At 38.5% G+C, this 20610-nt stretch overlaps 1 protein-coding gene across 2 annotated transcripts in view; it reads left to right on the top strand.

Moving 5' to 3' along the window:
• The window catches only part of bcl3 (BCL3 transcription coactivator), a 29873-nt gene that overhangs the window by 4798 nt on the left and 4465 nt on the right, over positions 1 to 20610 (top strand). Inside the window, exons 2-4 of one of the 2 annotated variants that reach the window (XM_077212826.1) lie at positions 19 to 175; positions 11116 to 11224; positions 20076 to 20283. In XM_077212826.1, the coding sequence (XP_077068941.1) occupies positions 19 to 175; positions 11116 to 11224; positions 20076 to 20283 (474 nt within the window). Of the gene's footprint in view, positions 1 to 12; positions 176 to 11115; positions 11225 to 20075; positions 20284 to 20610 lie in introns of both variants that reach the window. The other variant, XM_077212817.1, reaches the window with a different exon arrangement.

Below are 20610 nucleotides of genomic sequence, written 5' to 3'. Positions count from 1 at the left end.
TCTTCTCTGTAGTTATAGCAGGCTATCCATTTTTCCAGTGGTCTCAGCATTACAGCCAACATAAATCCATTGCTATTCCGGTTCCCACTGTTTCGCCTCCTCCGCTGCTGGAAAGCACAGATCGGCTGCTGGCGGATATTGCTGCGGCAACATGTCAGGATGAAGATGGTGACACGTGAGTCTTTCACCCTTTCATGAGGTCTCATTTTGAGGTATGATGTAGTCTAAGAATTGATTAAGCTTAAACAACATCCCTCAAAATTGTCACAGGGCCATCATGCATTCCAACAGAGAATTTTCAGCAGGTAAAGAAGTAGATCAGACCATAATGTATTGTTTGTAGTGTATATTTAAATAGTTGGAATCATTGTTAAACTGCACATTATTATTAGTATCTATAGGTAAATTGTGAGTATCAGTGACATGTACTTTCTGCTTTTTTGGAAATTCCAGATTATCCTAGATATGTCACTCTGACTCTTGCTTAGTCATCCAGAGCAAAATAAGTCATAGATCCAGTGTGTTTAAAAATATGTAGACGTGCCTTCTGTTTATGTTGAATCACAAGAGACAAGATTTTAGTAGGGAGTCATTGTGACCCCTGTTACCCAGCACATTTCATCACCGTTGTTACACTTCCTGTTCAACAAGATCACTGAGCCCACCAAAATCATCTTATCTGGTAATGATCAACACCAAAGAACGAGATTATCTGTTCTTTGTGTGTGTGTGTGTGTGTGTGTGAGAGAGAGAGAGAGAGAGAGAGAGAGAGAGAGAGAGAGAGAGAGAGAGAGAGAGAGAGAGAGAGAGAGAGAGAGAGAGAGAGAGAGAGAGAGAGAGAGGGAGATTGATTCTGGAGGAGTGTATGGCTTGTGGGTATGAGTAAGAGTAATTGAGAGAAACTGGTTTTCGATATTTCACGTGCTGCTGTTTCAGGGCTTGGTTTTATGAGTGTGGTAGGTCATGGGGATGCCAGAGATTAACATTCTGGCTCCCTCAGGCTTTGGCATGAACACAAATACATGTACGTGTTACTGTAATATCTGAACCTTCGCTCTGTATGAAAATAACATTTCTTATGTGAGTGAAACTTCTCCAAAAATGACACCTGGTGTCACGCAATATAGATATCAAGGTTTAGTCAGCAGCAGTTAAAAACATTGCTGTGAGCATTTAATGCTTAGTAAGCAAATTAAGCCGATTCCTTTTTGAGAAATGTAATGATATATGGAGAACTGTGTATTTTTACTAACCAGATTTGATTTGACTCATCCCATAAAACCAATACCACTTAAAAGGATAGTACATTTTAAATTAAAAATGTAACAAAAAAGGTCCACCGTCTATTGTCAATAGAGTATTGATGTATAAAGCACAGCACACACAGAAGTAACTTTAAAACAAAGCTGCTTTCAGTTGGTCAATAGGTTGAATCCGTTGAACCCATTCCGAAATCTGCATGGGGAAATATTTTGGCCTCACACAAAATTCCCGATTCCATACTGTAGATTCCTATTGAAAGAAATGGATTTTGCGTATGAAAATGTGACTGCACCTTTGGAATTTCATTCATCTTCAGAACACAAATGAAAATATTTTGACTGAGTGAGTAAATTATGCTCTTTTCCATGTAGTTCCAATAAAAAGGGACCTCAAGCTTTAAAATGTGCACAAAACTATCATAAAATCGGTTCATATGATTTGTTAGAGATATTCTAAAGCCATATTATGAGAAACAGATCAACATTTAATAAACTAAAAGTCCTTATTCACAGATAATCCGGCCTAGCTCCTTATGATGTATTAAAGGGGTGGCTGATTGCGATTTCACTTTTATCATTTTAAATAGTGTGTAATGTTGCTGTTGGTGCATGAACAGTATCTGCAAAGTTGCTGCACTGAAAGTTCAACGTAAGCAGAGATATCATCTTTTAAAAATCAGGAAGTTTAATGCTTACAAAAACAACTTGAATGGGACTACAACGAGATACTTCCCGGGTTTTATACGTAACTAACCCATAAATTTACATCAACCCTCCCTCCAGAATATGCAAAAAAGGGGGCATGGCCATATTTCTGTGGTTTTGTCGAAGAGGAAGAGGTATAGTGGAGAGCAGTAGCCATGCCGTCGAAAGTCTGTTATTTTCACCCAGCTGTCAGGTCTTCTGTGTTCGGGCTTCCTATGGACGCTGTAGTTTGTCAACAATGGCTAAAATTTATGTTTGATTATGTTCCTGAAAATTACAATCGTAATTTAGCTCTCTGTGCTGCGCATTTTACGGAAGTCAGCTTCCAGAATCTCCACAAATTCAATGCCGGATTCAACAACAAACTGTTACTAAAGCATGAAGCAGTTCCAACTTTAAAACCAGAGGCAGCAGTTGTTGGGCCACAACCTGTAAGTAAGACTTAATCATTTTAAATGTATTTGCATGTTTTATTTCAGACGTAATGTTTTAGTTTTAATCAAGGACGTAAACAAATGCCAGCGCTGACTTTAGTAGCCACTTAGTTATGCTATTTCATGTGTCTATGACAAACGCGAACAAACATATTGGACCTGAATTTGTAATTATGTTCTAATTTTGTAAATGTATTTTCCATGTATACTTTATGATGTAATTTTTCAATTTGATCAAGAACGTAAACCAATGCCAACGCTGTTTGTTTAGCCAGTTAGTTCGATGCTATTTTGTGTGTATAAAACAAATGTGTACACCTATAGAAAACGATACACTGAGTAAACTAAGTTTTGTGAAAAGATAAACGGTTGTTCATTATATCGATAAAACAATAACTTAAAAAAACGGTATAGCCTATTCTGTCATTTATTCAGTTATATTAAATGTCTGAATGTCTGAAAAATCTCAAAAGCTAACAAGCAGCAGTAGCATTTTCAAGTAACAGCGTATCGAAATTCTTAAATAATAATAGTAGAATAGAAAAGAATAGAATAGAATAATAATAATAAAATGTACCATTCAGAAACGTTTTGTAAGAGCCCGGGAGGTTCTGCTTGACTCTCTTCATTGCCACTTTCTGGGTCTGAATCTGGCTCAAACATTATTTACATTTGACCGGAGCACATGCAACTTTCGCCCGTAAAGGTAATGGGCGTGAAGTTTCCGGACAACGTGCACTACGCAGTTTAGCCAATTACAACACACCGGCCCAACTAACCAATCTGAGCGGTTGGTTTCATAGAATCAGGAAGTCAACCGGTCGTTCAAATGAAAGAGGAGAAAGCGGCTTACAATAAAGGTGAAATTTATGAAAAATAAGGCTTTTAAAAAAAAACACACACAAAGACATGTTATATTGCACCCCATAAACACAATCATGCAAAGAAAAAAAAGGAGTAAACCACCCCTTTAAAGGTATAGTTCACCCAAAAATGACAATTATTCCATAATTTACTTGCCCTTAAAGGTAAGCTATTTTTATAAATCATTTTCCTATATTGGTTGAAACTCTCTTCACATCCTGAAAGCAATCGATAATAGAAGTGGTCTAAATTTTAAAACATGTACATATATCTTCTAGTCATTCGGTCCGAATGCAATGATACAATGTCCTACCTGTCAACATATGTATTTCCATACCTCCGCACATCCTGTTTGCGCTGACATCACACGTCATCAGCGCGTTGAAGACACAGTCACCGCCACCGGGCGCCGTAAGCAGTCATCTTACAGTTCCTCCTAAACCAAAACAACGAGCTTATGCTGTGTTCACAACGTGTCATAAACGTTATTACAAGATGGCAACCCGTGACATTCTACTCGGAGCTGTTCACGTCCTCAGACTCGGATTTATGTGTTTCTATGTCAACACTATCAACACTGACATGAATACGCAGCAGTCAGGTGGTAAATAAGAGCTCTGTAAGTTGTTTACGTTCATTATTATTGTAATGTTTTTTTGTTCATGTGCTTTGAGACATGAGGTAATTTAATGCTGTCTCTCGTTTCGTGATGCTGCAAACTCTGCTGTCTGCTGTCCCTTTAAATGCAAATGAGCTGCTGCTGCCCGCCCGCGATATTTTTTTTCACAGGATGGTAGGGGAAGACTCATGAATATTCATTAGGGAACTCATGTCTGATTGGTCTGATGACCTAGCCCCTAACCCCGCCCCTAAACCTACCCGTCACTGGGGGTCTGATGACCTACCCCTAACCCCGCCCCTAAACCTACCAGTCACTGGGGTTAAGACCAATCAGGCATGAGTTCCCTAATGAATATTCATGAGTCTTCCCCTACCATCCTGTGAAAAAAAATATCGCTGCCCGCCCCCCTTCAGAAGAGGGCTGATCCTTTCAACGAGCTTCGGATCTCCAAAATAACTAGTGGCGGAGTGCAGCCTTACGCCGCCTTCACACTGGCAGTTGAAATCAGCTCCGTAATACGCAATACGCACCCAACGGATGTCGTACTACACAGTGAAAAGCGCCGGAAGCGGGTAGAACAAAAATGGCGGTGAGATTGGAAAGGTTGATTTTGTCAGTTCTGTATGATCTCTCTGATGAGGGTTATAGAGATATTAATAGGAAGGCTGCTGCGTGAGGAAAGTTGCTCAGGACGTTGACATGTCAGGTCGGCTAAAAAATGTGATATAGTGGTATAATTTATACCACTATATCACATTTAGTTCGATGTCTGCCTTCAATTTAATTGTATTAACTGCCCTAATAACGTTAGCAATCATGAAAATAAAAAAATGACATGACAACTTAACTTTTAATAAAATAAATAATGATTTTATAACGATAAGAATTCAGGTTTGTTTATCAGTATCATAGCAACGCTAACGTTAACTTCCGCTGGAATTGTCGGATAGGAACCGTCCGTAGCTTTTCGCAAGAGTTCAATTTTTTGAACGCATCCGGATGACCAACGGACACGATTTTCTTCGCACCGCACTCGGTCGGACCCGTTTCGGACCCATTCGCATGTGGTCTGCGAATCTCCATAGGAAATGAATGACTTCCGGTCGTTTCGGAGCCGTATCGGAGCTGATTTCAACTGCCAGTGTGAAGGCGGCGTTACGGAGAGACTCAGGAAGAGGTTGCAACTTTTAGACTGCACCTGTCCTGGACGTTACTGAATGATGGATACTGTTGTAGATACTGGATACATTTATGCAGTTGTTGTGGAGTTACATTGATTCATCTCATCGAATTGCATGTACCATCATGTATAACTTTTACACAAGATGACATAGTTCCCTGAGGTCTTTTTAAGACAACTGTGACAATGGACACTGTGAATAGTGTTCTTTGCTCGTCTGTGCAGCCAACGACATAACAGTTTGCATGCTTTGCCTGAACTTTTTCCATTGCGTTAGAACTGGTTACACTGTTGTCATTTGCAAAAACCAAATGGCGGCGCGTGGGTGGAAACGTGCAGATTAAGGGACGGTAATGTTATAATAAGATCCCCTTCCTAAGTCAGAAGGAGAGCGAAATCTGATCGGCTTATTTTTTGACATGCTTGCAGAGAAAGGCTTACCAAAACAAAGATAATGGGTTGTCACTTTTCACGTTTTCTGGGTTGGTAGATGCACCGAGGACCCGATTATACCACTTAAACATGGAAAAAGTCAGATTTCCTTGATATGTCCCCTTTTAAATATGGATATTTCTCTTACAAAATAAAACATCGCTTCAGAAGGTCTTTATTAACCCCCTGGAGACTTTTTTATGATTAATGGATGTGATTTTTGGAGCTTCAAAAACTCGGCCACTATTCAATGCCATTACAAAGCTGGGAAGAGCCAGGATATTATTTAATATAACTCCGATTGTGTTCGGCTGAAAGAAGAATACACCTAGAATAGCTTGAGTGTATAAAATGAATATCCCTTTAATGAGAGTGCATTGAAGAAGCAGTGATTCCAGATCAAATCGTTTAATGAATCGCTTAGTCCTGTTCACAAAATCTGTCTGAATGATTTAAGTCTCAAATAACACTGTTTCTGTTCTCAAAGTTCAAATCACTTGACTTGCTCCCTAGAAGAATATCATAACAATAACAACTTAAATTTATGTTTGTTTCTTTCATAAAGAAGATAGAGCGTTCCTGACATTCAAATGGTACAGCATGGTGCTAGCAACACCACTGTCATGGGTTAGATTCTTAAGAAATGCATGATAAAATGTAACGCAGCCCAGAAGTTGTCATTGTAATTTTATGGAAAAGTGCCACCACTACAATAATTCTTCAGAATTTCACCTATTATGTTCCACAGAACAAAAACAAATCATGTGTAAGTTTAAAATAACATGCAAACGATGAGGTGAACTGCTAGGGTAAACCGTTTTCTCAATAAAATGTTGTTGATATTTTGTTTGGCTTTCTAATTGGTGAGCTTTTTTTAAAACCATATTTCCTCCTGAACTGCTGCTTAAATTTTTAGCTAAGTTTTAGTTTCCAGTAGATCCCCATTTCCTGGTTTCTGTCTATTGTTTGCATGCACATACTGTATGTCAATCATGCTATTAAATCAACTGCATTTACACAAACAGAAAAACAACAATCTCTATCTTTTTTTTTTCTATGTTTTTTCTCACACACTGCCCTCCCCCTTGTGTGTGCTCTGTCCTGGCTCTTGCGTCAAAGGGTGTCTCGTGCTCTCACCTTGTTTTCTTCTCAGCACTTCACAGACCCTCATTTTCGGGAAAGCCTGATGTGAGTGCGAGTCTGTTGTGTGAGTGCGGTTTTTTCAGGTGTCTTTCTCTCTCTCTCTCTCTCTTTCATCTTTTTTTTCACTGCTTTGTGTGTTTAAAATGAATGGGCTCAAAAACCCAAACATCCGCTCTTCACTTCCTCCTCTACCGCTTTTTCTCTGTCGCTTATCACTCTCCCCCAACCCCGCCCCCCTCTTCTCTTATAGTCTACGTATTTGTATGAAGCACCATAAGATTACATGACAGGTGCATGCTTAAAAATTGTCATCATTTATTCACCCTCATGTAGTTTCAAACTTGTATGACTTTCTTTATTCTGTGGAACACAAAAGAAGATATTTTGAAAAATATCCCTACAATGAAGGTCAATGGGGTCCAATGTATATTCTTTTGGACCCCACTGACTTTCATATATGGACAAAAACAATTTTCAAAATATCTTCATTTGTGTTTCACAGAAGAAACAAAGTGACAGACTTGGAACTACACGTATTTCTGTTTCACAAACAGTATTGTATGGTCTTAGTAATACCAAAGTTTTCTTGGATTCAGGGAATGTATTCAATGCAATAGACGTCCCTTTGGATAATTCATGTAGATTTTTAGGTTGTACGTGATGTGAAAGCTGTTTTCAGCTCTCGTGGCTATGCAGAGAATCATAGATCCTTGACACAGGGTTTCACTCACCTTGCTTGTAGGAATTTTATTGTCTCCTCTATACCCATTAGAGTTTTTTTTTAATAAGAGTGGTTGCTCAGGCTGTTTATGTCTTGTCTCAGCCTCTGAGTTTGTTTAATACAGCAGCAGCAGGCATGTGTGCTACAGGGGATGTTAGAGGTTTGTGTTTCTGGGCTGTACAGGATGCCACACATGCGCCACTGCCCCGCCATGAGCCCTTCATCTCCTTCTGATGATGTTCCGGTTCCTACGTCAGTCTCAGCCTGGGCCTTATCTGGGGCTGCGGTCTAACTAACTCTCAGTCACTTCCAGGAACCCAGAGAGTTTCATCTGTCGAAAAGAAAGAGAGAGAGAAACTAAATTCTGACCTGCAGCATAAGTGACAGCAAAGCCAGTGATCATCACAGATATGTGACAAAAAAAGGCCAACTTTGTGTTTTGGATAAAAATAATGTACATAAAGATATTTAATCTACATACTAATGTAAAACTAATTGGCCATCAAATGTGACAAGAACATAAGATAAATGGCCAATTAGTTAACATTAGTACATTAAATATCTTTATGTACATTATTTCTATCCAAAACACAAAGTTGGCTCTTCATTGTCAGCCACAAAGTGATATAAAATATAAAGTATATTTTTGCAGACAGATTTAATGAAAGGCTGCCTGTTTTTTTGTTGTTGTTTTTTTCTGTATGCACTATATCCAACGCTATCTCACAACCAATTTGTACAAATTCATATAAGTGAGTAAAAGGTGGCTAATTCGTTCGAATTTGTACAATCTCACTTGTACGAATTCGTGTGATTTGTCTAAACCCCAGTGATGGGTTTAGGGGCGGGGTCAGGAGTAGGTCACTCGTACAAATTCATACGAATTGGACAACTTGTATACGTTTCGGCAAAAATCTTACGATTGAGGACATATGAATTTGTACAAATTAACCACTTCATAAAATTTCTACGAATTGCCGTGAGATCGGGTTGACTATATCAGTGTCACCAGCAGTTGCAAGGAACACACAAAACAAGACAAGCAAACAAAACCAACCACTTGACCAGACAATGGGTGAATAAACACAGCAACTTAAACAGCAAGGCAAACGAAGGTAATTAATGACACACAGCTGAACTGAAAACTAATCATATCTGTTACCATGACAACTAAAGAGTGGTGGGAAAACTGAACAAAGGAAGACAGGAAACTGGTGAAAACAAACTAAAAGTTCATGATGGTGAAACTAAGAATAATCGTGACAATCAGGGGTCTTCAACTGTTTTCAGCCCAAGTACAGTAATATACCAATTTAATGTAGGCTATTAACTCAGTTTGTTATGATGTTTAAATTGCATGTTAAAATATTCAATCCTTTTTTTTATGGAATATTGCCGTGCTTATTCTAAATAATTTATTGTTAATTTAAATAAATTCATGTGCCCTCATAATCTTCAATCAAATTCTTGCAGCGATTTTTCATAACTTCTCTTATGATGTGTTCATTGGCATGAGGGGCGGGACAACATGTCACTCGCATGAGATCACAGCTATACTAAACAACAACCATTCAATGATCCAATTAATTTCCAAAGGACAAAATCAAGTCCCGCCCTTCATTTTTTTCTTGTTCGGGAAGACGTTTCACTCTGATATACATCACAATAGAGAAGAAAAGACGATCACAACTTCCATTTCATGCTGACTTTAATCTCTTCTCTGGTGACGTGTGCCGTTCCCCTCCAGTAACCCGTCACTCAGATTGGATCAATTCCTGGTTGACAAAATCAAGTTCTGCCCTACAGTTTGTCTTGTTTGAGAAGTCCCCAAAGCGATTGCCATTTCCGTTCCATGATGACTTTGAAGACCTATGTATTATTGTACTATTACAGGGCTTACTGCAAATGCAATAGGCAGAGATTTGTTCATTTCGTGCAGCTCCACTTGCAGTTTAGATGCATAGGGAAAAAATATGTCTGCCCCAAATGCCATATATATGTGGCCTTTGCAACATGATACAGGCCAGTTTTACTTGTTCTGTGTAAACATACAACTCTCAAACCTGATAAAGACTCATTGATCCAAAACAGGGTCTTGTCACAAGGGCTGAACACATGGCCCTGATGGCAGAACTGAAAAAGCATGAGATTTCCTGAAGTACGCTGACATTGAGCTCACTTACAGGAAAGGAGGCAAATAAAGAAAGAATTAAGCTACTAATAATCTCTTCTGCTTTCTTATCAAAAGCAAGGAACAGGCAGTTCATAGCCTGAGTCAGGCCAGCTTGTATTCATTTTGACTAGATCGCTCTTCTCTTCCTCTTTTGGTTTGATGCTTCATGGAGGAATTTGATTGTATGGTGACTGTTGATCCAAACAGAAAATCTTCTTCAATCTTATGTTTTATCACCTGTTCTTATACACTTTTGCTCATGTGTACTACTTGATTTCCATTTCTCTGTTTTATTTCCAAAATCTTGCCACAATGGAATAACCCACATAATTGCAACAGCCAATTATAGGACAATATTTACATTTATCACTAGGAATATGAATCAGCTCCATAATTCAAATCATTGGCTTTCCCACTGTCTGTGTTCCGGCTGGTTTCATCCCACAGTGACTCAATATACAAGTCAAAAGACAATATAAACAATGAGAGCCCCTGTTCTTCACTGTTCCCTATTTTCTATCCCTCTCTCATTTTTCCAGCTGTTGCAGTATGACTTCCCATCAGGACCTATTAACATTCTTGCCACAAGAACTGTTTTATAGTTCATAATGCAAGAAATGAACATTCTACATTGATGTATGCATTGATAACAACCCTAAGTGTTTGGCGTGTTAAAAAAGTGTTTTAAAATTATAATATCTTTTATCTTGATGACTTCAGTATGTTTGCAATGCTTCAGCTATTTGTTTTATAATATGCCTATGGCCATTTATGTTGTTGCACTCTGCATATAGTATTGATTCCACTGTTTTAATATTGTTTTGCATTTTATAGTGATCAATTGGTATGCAAATGGTGCATGTTGTACTCTTCAGATAAGTTGTGAATATATATCATGCTTGTGTTTCAAGTCAGTGCAAGGTTCTTCTTTGTAAATTTCTCAGGGTTTCATGGGAAGTTCTGCTAGAGGAGTCTGAAAAGCACAGAAAGCCCCTAATGCAACAGTAAATATAATGATAATTAGTATTCAAAACAGAAAGAACGGTGCCATTGTCCCTGAGGGCAGGAAGTGACTTCAAACCAAAGTAGCTGTTACTGGAAGCAGATTTAGAAAGAGAAAAAAAAATCATTTAAAAGATTTCATGAAGAGTCCCTTTCTCTTTCTCACACACTGTTTTCTTCCTCTTCCCAAACTTTGACTTCTACACTCTCACCTCAGAGAGGCTTTCTGTGAAATGATAGGGAGATAAGCATTTCCCTGTACTCACCAACACTGGTTGCATTAAAAGCCACTGTGTACAAGATGAGTCATACACATGATTGTTTTTACAAACCTTTAGTCCACCAGGTGAAGTGTCATTCAGTCAACCTTTTGAACTCGTTGGCTGACTTCTGTGGGCCATTAAAAAAGTAATCAACCCTGTATTGTTACAAGAAATTTATCTCTATACATTTTGATGGTACTAGTTTTGTTTGTGTGGTTAAATGCTAATGACTTTACAGGACTATGCATGCTGCTTTTGCTGTTATTACTGTGTTTAGGTAATAGGTAATTAATGCATGTGTGTATTATTTGCAGACCTCTTCACATTGCTGTGGTCAAGGAGAACATCCAACTGGTCAGTTGGCTTATTGAAATATTTCGACGGGCCCACAAAGACCTGGACATTTTCAATAACCTACGACAGGTAAGGTGTATACAAACACAGCAAAAAAGGTAGCATTTTACAATAAGGTTTTATTTGTTAAAGGGACAGTTCACCCAAATCTGTCATCATTTACTCCCTCTTAAAGGAACACGCCGACTTTTTGGAAATTTAGCTTATTCACCGTATTCCCCAGAGTTAGATAAGTCCATACATACCTTTTTCATCTCCGTGCGTGCTGTAACTCTGTTTGACGCACCAACCGCTATCCTAGCTTAGCACAAAGACTGGATGTAAATGCCTACAGCTAGCATACTAATCCCAATAAGTGACAAAATAACACAAACATTTTCCTATTTACATGTTGTGATTTGTATAGTCACAGAGTGTACAAATCACAAGGTCATATGAGACACAGACATCTTTTAACCGTATAAATACTGGTAACTATATTCTCAGTGGGCGGAGTGATAACCGCAGCACCTGATACGCGCCGTTGTTTCAGTCAACAAAACCAACGTGACTAACTAGCTAGTAGCAGACGTGAATAATGATCATGGCTGACTTTGAGGAATTGGTATCAAACCAAGATCCAGAACCATATCGTTTTGAGCCAGAATACACAGACGAGGAATTACAAACTATGGTAGCTGATATACAATATAGTCATCTAAAAACATAACGGAACACTTACAGCAGCCGCAGGTGATCTACTTTGTCCTGTCTGTGCTATCGATGGGATGGCCGTATCCTTCAGCACATGTTTCATGGTCCGTGTGGAAAATATTCCATTTTTTCAAAATAGTCGTCCTCAGTGAAATGTACTGAGCAAACACGATGGGCCTTGATGATCTCTTCAGGTGTGTTTGGATCAATATCCAGAGCAAATAGCCATTGATTCGTTTTTGGTTGGAATTCTATGAAGCATCATGGTATTACCTGGTCTCTCCTGGTTATTGTCCCAGCTCTTTACAATACAGCGAACACCCATGATTGTAAACTATGCTTTTACTATCTAGTAATTGCTGACTCTATTACTCCAACTCTGAGCGAACTCTCGGCTCCTCACCACGGCTCGTCTCAGGTGCTGCGGTTATCACTCCGCCCAAGTAGCAGTGCTTCTCCTTCTGAGAATATAGTTCCCAATATTTATACGGTTATGGGTGTGTCTCATACGACCTTGTTATTTGTACACTCTGTGACTATACAAATCACAACATGTAAATAGGAAAATGTTTGCATTATTTTGTCATTTATTGGGATTAGTATGCTAGCTGTAGCCATTTACATCCAGTCTTTGTGCTAAGCTAGGCTAGCGGTGGGTGTGTCAAACAAAGTTACAGCACGCACGGAGATGAAAAAGGTATGTATGGACTTATCTAACTCTACGGGACACCGTGAATATGTTAAAGTCCCAAAAAGTCGGGGTGTTCCTTTAAGTTGTTCAAACCTGTATGAATGTCTTTCATCTGCTGGACAAAAAAGAAGATATTTTGAAGAATGTTGGTAACCAAACAGTGGATTTATATAGTTTTTTTCTTCCACACTATGGAAGTCATTGGGAAATCAATATGGAAGTCATCAACTCTTTGGTTACCCATATTTTTCAAAATATCTTATTTTTTGTTCAGCAGAAGAAAGAAATTCATACAAGTATGAAACAACTTAATATGGCAGCTTGTTTACGCCATGGAATAAAAAAGGTAATTTCCTTTTTTTCTCGCAATTGCAAGTTTAAATCTCACAATTCTCAGAATTCTCGCAAATCTCAGAATTGTGTGTTACAAAGTCGCAACTGACCATTCGCAAAGACCCGCCCCCTTCAGTTACTGTTGCTATGTCCGACAAGCGACGCCGCTCTCACGCCCCACACCATGTTCTCACACAGTGAAAAATATATTGCGGCGCAAAGAGGACACTGACAACGCGCTGACAGACAGGACAGACCAGTTTACTTTTGATATGAAACAAAGTCTCAACTTTCAAATTTGGTCATTTTTTTAAAGAAATTTAAACAATACATACCGTTTTGTGGCTCTTTAATGAGTTGTGACAGATCGCTGTAGAGTCTCTTAAAGCTGCTCGTGAAGCGATCATCTCTTCCTTCTAGTTAATTCATAGCATCAAATAAACATGAAAGAACATAAGGAATGTTGTTTTAACCGCGGAAAGACATCAGTACACTCCGTTTGTCAAGTTCAAACCCTCCAACGTTAATCTACTAACTCTCCTGACTGCTTTGTCGGACAAAAATGGCGAATTCGGCGGATTATGATTGGTCAGATCGCCTATCAATCAAACTCCCTGCAAAGGGTCAATTGCAGATATTACGTCAGAATTTAGTGACAACTATCCCTTTAAATTATTCAAATTATTATGTTATCATTAAAACTAATATTAATATTAACATAATTATTAATACATTCAAATATTTTATATTAAAAAAGTATGTATTGCTTAAATAAAACACTTTAAAAAAAATCTTCTCAGTAACAATTGTTTTTGTTTGTTTTCCAGTTTCTGTTTATAAAAACAAGCAGCTTTGTCATAATTATAGCAGAAATACTAGAGGAAATATTGTAATTGTAAAATAAAATTGTATTGTTAGTTCATGATATTTAATGCATTAACTAAAGTTAATGAATTGAACCTTATTGTAAAATGTTATTACCTACATTGGCCTTTGCAGCGGGGTGTAAAGAAGGGAATTAATGTTAGTGATTGTTAGATTAAGAGGATTTAACAAACAACACCGAGCTAGTTAAACCTGAGTTATTGTCCCTGTGGGGCATATGTTGGTTAACTGTAAATTTCCACAGTTGTGTTCTTAACTGTTACATGATACATTTAGCTTAGATTTAAACAGAAGAGGAAATTACTCCTAGGGCACTGTTGTTCTCAGAGAGTGCCACCGTACTGTTTGCGGTTATTTGAGCACCTTTAGTAGTCACTGGCCTGCCCACTTGTGTGCTCACCACATGGCCACCACAACACACGCAACCTGTGTGCTTCGCTTCATCTTGCTCCCATGTGTCAGCAGCATTGTGAGCGCACAGACCTGTGAGACTGTTCCCAGGCTTTCACATCCTGCTCATCTCCTTTTTGCAACTCCTGGTTGCGTTAACTCTTACTTCTACCACTGTCACTCAACCGCATTATCAATTACCGCCATTGCATGTCTAACCAGACATCAAAAATTACCTCGAATTCACGTTTAGGTTTCACTTGACGTACAGACGCACTCTTTCTCACACACACACACACACACACACACACACACACACACACACACACACACACACACACACACACACACACACACACACACACACACACACACACACACACACACACACACACACACACAAACACGAATGCTTGTATATTCACAGGCAGTCGGCAGTTACCAGAAGCTGCGTGTATGTCTTAGCCGCGGCCTGAAACTTGTTTCTGTCAGATTGTTGAGGTTAACTTTTGTGTTATATCCTGTGTTCATTTCTTATTTCCCCAGAAATGTAAACTGCACATTAGCATGTCTTTGAAGCTTAGATGGAGTTTTGATTAACTTTTGTTGCAACATTTGAAGAAAATTACTGTTTTGGTGTTTCCAAATCCAAGATTACTGAGGGAATACAATGATTAATGTGAAATTATAATGGCAGGAAGATGCACAGCTGACTAGTACGATACAGAGGAAAGTGTTACTACAGCTATCATTATTACTACCACTAGAAATTGTACATGATAGAATGAATCGCCATGTCTCTGGTTCAGCTCCACACTTTTATAAATCCTGTCCACATGTCTGTCATGACCAACACTGACACTGACATTTTAAATGCACATGTGAAAAACACTGTGTCTGTGTGTGTGTGTGTGTGTGTTTGTGTGTGTGTGTGTGTGTGCACATGACAAATGTGTTTTGCGTATTATCAGTCAAGCAAGACCGCAGCTGATGAGTTGTTTGCATGGCCTGTCAGTGAATTCAGTTTACTGGAGTATGTATGTTTTTATACTAGAATGAGTGTATGTGCAAACGCAGTTAAAGCTGCTGCTGTATGTATCTGAACTTAAGTATCCTCATTCCGAGAAGTCACATGACCCCCCTCACACCCTGGGTTGTTTCTCAACATACCTTGTGTTGAGGTTTGAAGGGTATTAAAAGGGACTTTCCCTCTCTCTCTCTCTCTCTCTCTCTCTCTCTCTCTCTCTCTCTCTCTCTCTCTCTCTCTTCTGCACTCTTGTAACATGCTTATCTTATTATCTTTTTTTACCCTGAATTGTAAAACATTCCTGTCTGCTTTTACTACGAGTTAGAGACCCGTAGATATCTTCACAGAAAGACTAACCCATAAGTTAACTATGCATAGCTTTATTAGGATTAATTTCAAGCATAAAGCATATCATCAATAGTGCCTGCTGACTTCCTTAATGCATGTTCCTGGTCTTATTGTGAATGATTCATTGGTGCATGTTACTTCAAAAGAAAAAACAATGCCATCTATTTTTGATTTTTGTGTCATTTTATGTTAATGTTAAAGTGCCCCTATTATGGTTTTTCGAATATTCCCTTTCATGCAGTGTGTTATATAGCTGTTTGTGAATTTAACCGTTCTTCAAAGTTGTAAAGTCGAAAGTGCATGATAAATAAAGTTATTGTCTCCCAAAAGAAAGAATCGACTCTGAACCGCCTTAACGAGTTGTTTCTCATTCGAAACCTGCTGCTTTGCGGTTCTACATCACTAGAAGATACATTTGCACAATCCCCCCCTATGTTGCACGTTGTCTGCCCGGGTTATTTTACTGTACTGACGACTGTCTCTTAAATCTTGCGGGAGTTCAACACGGGATTCGCAAAACTCTTGCTCTTGAAAGATCGGTTCTCAGTTTATTTGGACCAGCTTGTTCCTCAGAATTACAACCTGTAAGTATAAATAATCATTGGTGTATATATTTTCTATCTGGTGTTCAAAATATGTAGTTTTGTATTGTGTAAGTTTCCGGCTAATGGTTAAATCACATTATCACTGTCTTACTGAAATGGTTCTGCTAATCAGTTGTGGGCCACTATTACCTAAAATTGTGTCTATTAATGCAGATTATCTGTCGTTCTTACTACTTTGAATGAAGATAAAGGATGGATCAAGATTTGTTTTACAATGTTACATCAGTCCTTTACGTTAGTGCTCGGCTAATGTATGCGCTGTTATTGATTCAGTTCCCGCATGTGCACAACAATAAATTTGAAATATACACATCGGTTTGTTGATGAACATACACTTGTAAATGCTAATGGTGAGGAATTACAGTTGCAACATCTAATAATGTAACTCAAACTGAGTAGCATATCACTGAGAAACGTCCTGCTCAAGTCGTCCGTGTGATGGGGGTTCAGGTTGAATAACTAGTTTCATCATCGGACTCGTGCTCGGATTGATATGGTGAAATCGATGTCATTGTTACTGTCCTCGGACTGAGGAAGCCTCCGGTGCTGCTGACGAAAGCCCACCAAAGCATTTTTTCACGCAGCTGGCGTATTTTTCCAATTGTTTTCAATGGGAGCGCCACATTTTTTAAACGCCATGAGCGTAATGAGGCACTGAGCGTTTTTTTTCATGCTGAAGCGCTGAGTTGAAGAATGTTCAACTTTGGGGTAAAACGCAGCGCTCATCACTGTCACTTTTTACCAGACCGTCCAATCACAGTGGAGGAGGGGCAGGACAAATATCACACCCACCAACCTCCACATTCTGCTTGTTCAACGCCAACAGTTGACAACAACAAGCATAATAACGGAACAAAATAATTTAAAACAAGAGCCAGAGAAAATACCTTACATTGTATCAACATTTTAATATAGAATCAACACAGAAACAAAATATGTGTGAAATGAGATACTAGTAACACTTTCGTGGATATTCCGTATCATAACAAGCAAAGTGACTTAACTGAAAAAAAAATGCGGCGCTGCAAAATGCCCTCAAGCGCCCATAGCTAGGCGTTTTCAGCTGAGTGCCTAGCGTTTTCAGCTGGCTAAAAACGTTTTGGTGGACACGCGACCTTATGGTAATGGGCGTTTAGCTTGTACGTGGTAGACCAATCACAACAGACCGGGCCATCTGGCCAATCAGAGCAGAGCAGGCTCTCGGAAAGGAGGGATTTAGAGAGGCTGATTCATCAATCAAGTCGTCATAATTCATAATTCATCATATTTTTTTTTACCTTTGATGTAAACCTGTTGTAGTAGACCTCCAAAACAAAATTAGGAGGGTTTAAAATAGCATAATAGGGGCCTTTAAACAATAGCCAAATAGCTACCTTGCTCAGCTTGGTCACACTGCTCTGTTGACTGGTTTTAGAGGGATTTTGTGCACTTTTCAGATGGTCATGCTGGGGGACCAGATGGCCAACCAGTCTAAATCCAGCTAACCACAAACTTGGTCAGGCTGGGAGACCAGCTTAAACCACATAAGACTGGCAAAACATTTTATGCTGGTTTATCATGGATTTTTCAGTTATTTAGATCTGGCTTTGCAATGCAAAATTTATTTAGCATTAAATATCCTGCTTCACATACGTCACATTATGGAATTAAAATGAGTTTAATTTCAAAAGTGTGACATGAATGCATAAAACAGCATTCATATCTTTGTTGCATGGATTGAGTGCACTGTTTATTTTTACCTTTTTTTCTTGTCCTTGTGTTTTTGTTTCAGCCCAGTCATCAATGCTAAATCATGCAAGATTTAGTTTCAGTTCGCTAGAGCGTGTTTTTGGCTCATGCATGTGTCATGAGTCTTCCCTTCAATCACTTTCCTTATTCATCCAACATTCCCATTTTTTCTTTCTTTTTTTTCCTGTGTTTACACACAGGAATGTGAGTCTAAGAACTCACTGCAGGGGAGAGGAAAGGGATTTTCCCTCTCTGATCTATCTCTTCCCTTCATCGCTCCATTTGCTCTATCATTTCCGGCTCCTCCTTTCCCTTTCTCTGTCTCTCTCGTCCCTCCTTTTCTCCCCTCTTGCTCTTCCAAGCACTTATATGTCCTCTTTAAACCTTTATTGGTGGTTTATTGGTCAGTTATTGCAGGTTCATTGGAATTGTAAAATGAGAAAGGTACTATTGCACTAAAACGTCTCTACTCAATGTAATTTGACGTCCTTTCTTATACAATTTCCTGTTTTTTTACACAGGGCTTGCCTAAAGAGGATGTGAGTGTGTTTTATCCATCACTGTTTCTAAGTTAGATTTGTAGTGATTGATCTGGGCACAAAGAAAACCCCATCAAATTTTATGTGTGTGGTAACATGTCTTTTAGCACATACACACAAAACTCGAGTGTGTGATGCTTTGTGAGTCAGACAGGATTCAGGGAAATAGGAGAGTTGTTTTCATAGGGAGGGAGGGCCAAATGCATTGTGACACCAGAGGAATTTCTGTCTTTATTCTCACTGTACTTTTTTTTCTACTGTGCCTTACTGGAACATCCTCCCTCCAGTGACAAACCAGTCTCCATTTGTGTGCTAGCCAAGAACCAAGTTTACCTGCTAGCAAGCCTGAACTGATGCTAATCTTTAGCGGGTATCATTAAAAACCACAAACCTCTCTTTATCTTTTTCTCAATCTTCCTCTATCAACAAACATACACAATAGATTATTTGACTTACTATGCAGTTTTAACTTCCTATATTAGCAGAAATGCTAACTTCCAATGGATATATGATTTTATTGTACGTCTGAATGCAAGATTGATAATTTGCATTTTCAAGAACTGTCAAGTGACTAAAGTAATGCTTTATTTTTCTTCCTTACCAGTATATGCTTACATTGAATGAACTAGTGCTGTGTGTTATCTTGACTCTCAGTTCTTGTCTGTAAGCCTTGACGTTTTTTATTGTTTAACTGCTTTCAACAACGCTAGTTCTCAAGAATTTACCTCAGGTGAAGGAAATGAAAATAAAGTTCTCCATGATTGGTTTGACCAAGATTACCAAGCTCACACGCAAACTTTGGCATGTTACAGTTATGTCGGTTAATTTATAGGTGAAAATTAAATATTTAATTAAATATTAAATAAGTGTATGTTTTCTATAAATGTATCACTCTAGTTTAATCAATTTATAGTACATAGGGCTGTAACCACCACCATAGACATTGTAATCAAATATGGCCAAAGAAGGTGGGCTTTACTATTCACAGAAGCTGAGCACGATAGAAATAGAAATGCAATAGAAACAACTGACAGTAATATCCAGTGATCCAAACTACTATATGAAAATATAGGCAATCATTTATGAGATGCATTCCATAACTGAAGTGAAAAGAAACATTACAAATTTACTTTTAGCATATTTGCATTCTATAAAGAGTGAATATGTGAATATTTTACCAAAATATTATTCACTAATAGTTCAAATGGATTACTTTACAATACATTTTTGTTCTTTTACTGTTTTACTTGTTCTTTGGTTTTCTTTATTTCCTTAATCCTTTAACCCCCCCCCCCCCCCCAAAAAAAAAAATCATATTTACACTCTAGTGGTATGTTTGTTTGTGTGTTAGATAAGTCAACGCATAGCTGTTTACAAAGAGGCGTTAGCCCAGTTTTATCTCATCAGATCTGTGGAACTGACCTTTAACCTGTTAGACAAGTTCCATGTTAGCAGCTACGGTTACAGGAATCTACACCAGGATGTGACTCAACCTATTAGTCCAAATAAACCTGATCACCTTATGAGACATCAGAGTAGTAGATTTTTTTGATACACAGCTTAAATATTGACATGCAATAAGAGTTTTGATCATGTGGTCTAAATATAACTGGCCCTTAAATACACTGTGGATTTGATTAAATGAATCAGTAAACTCTCTTTCTCTCTTTCACTCTCTCAGACACCATTGCACTTGGCTGTAATCACCCAACAGCCTTTTCTGGTGAAAGCTTTGCTGGATGCAGGATCTGACCCCGGAGCTCTGGACCGTAATGGACAGACAGCGCTGCACTTGTGCTGTGAGCACAAAGATGTAGACTGCCTCTATGTCATCCTCAGACACTACCCTCAAAACCCTTTGCCCCACCTGGAGATCAGGAACTATGAGGGTGAGTGCTGGACCTACATCTAGAATGTTATATTTATAGAATTAAATGCATATATTTTTTGTAGCACAATAGGGAAATGTTATTTCATAATAAGGTTAAGCTTTACGCCTTAAATCCACAGAGGTGGAGCTTGACTTGGTCAAGATCCATCCATTTGGCTCTGCAGTGAGCACCACTTGAATGTGCTAACACAACAGCTCTCTTAACTATATGGTCCTGTTTAGTACAGCAATATAAGCAAATATATAACTGGAAATGAGCATTTATCCTGTTTGTGTTATTATCCAACACTTTGGAAAATGATGCATGCCATCTTCAGAAGGCCGA

The sequence above is a fragment of the Siphateles boraxobius genome, unplaced genomic scaffold (assembly GCF_051911475.1).
Source record: "Siphateles boraxobius isolate OS27281-9 unplaced genomic scaffold, OSU_SipBor_1 12, whole genome shotgun sequence".
NCBI lineage: Eukaryota > Metazoa > Chordata > Actinopteri > Cypriniformes > Leuciscidae > Siphateles > Siphateles boraxobius.
The sequence above is the reverse complement of the archived record's forward strand: the minus strand, read 5'-3'. Positions and strand labels throughout refer to the sequence as shown.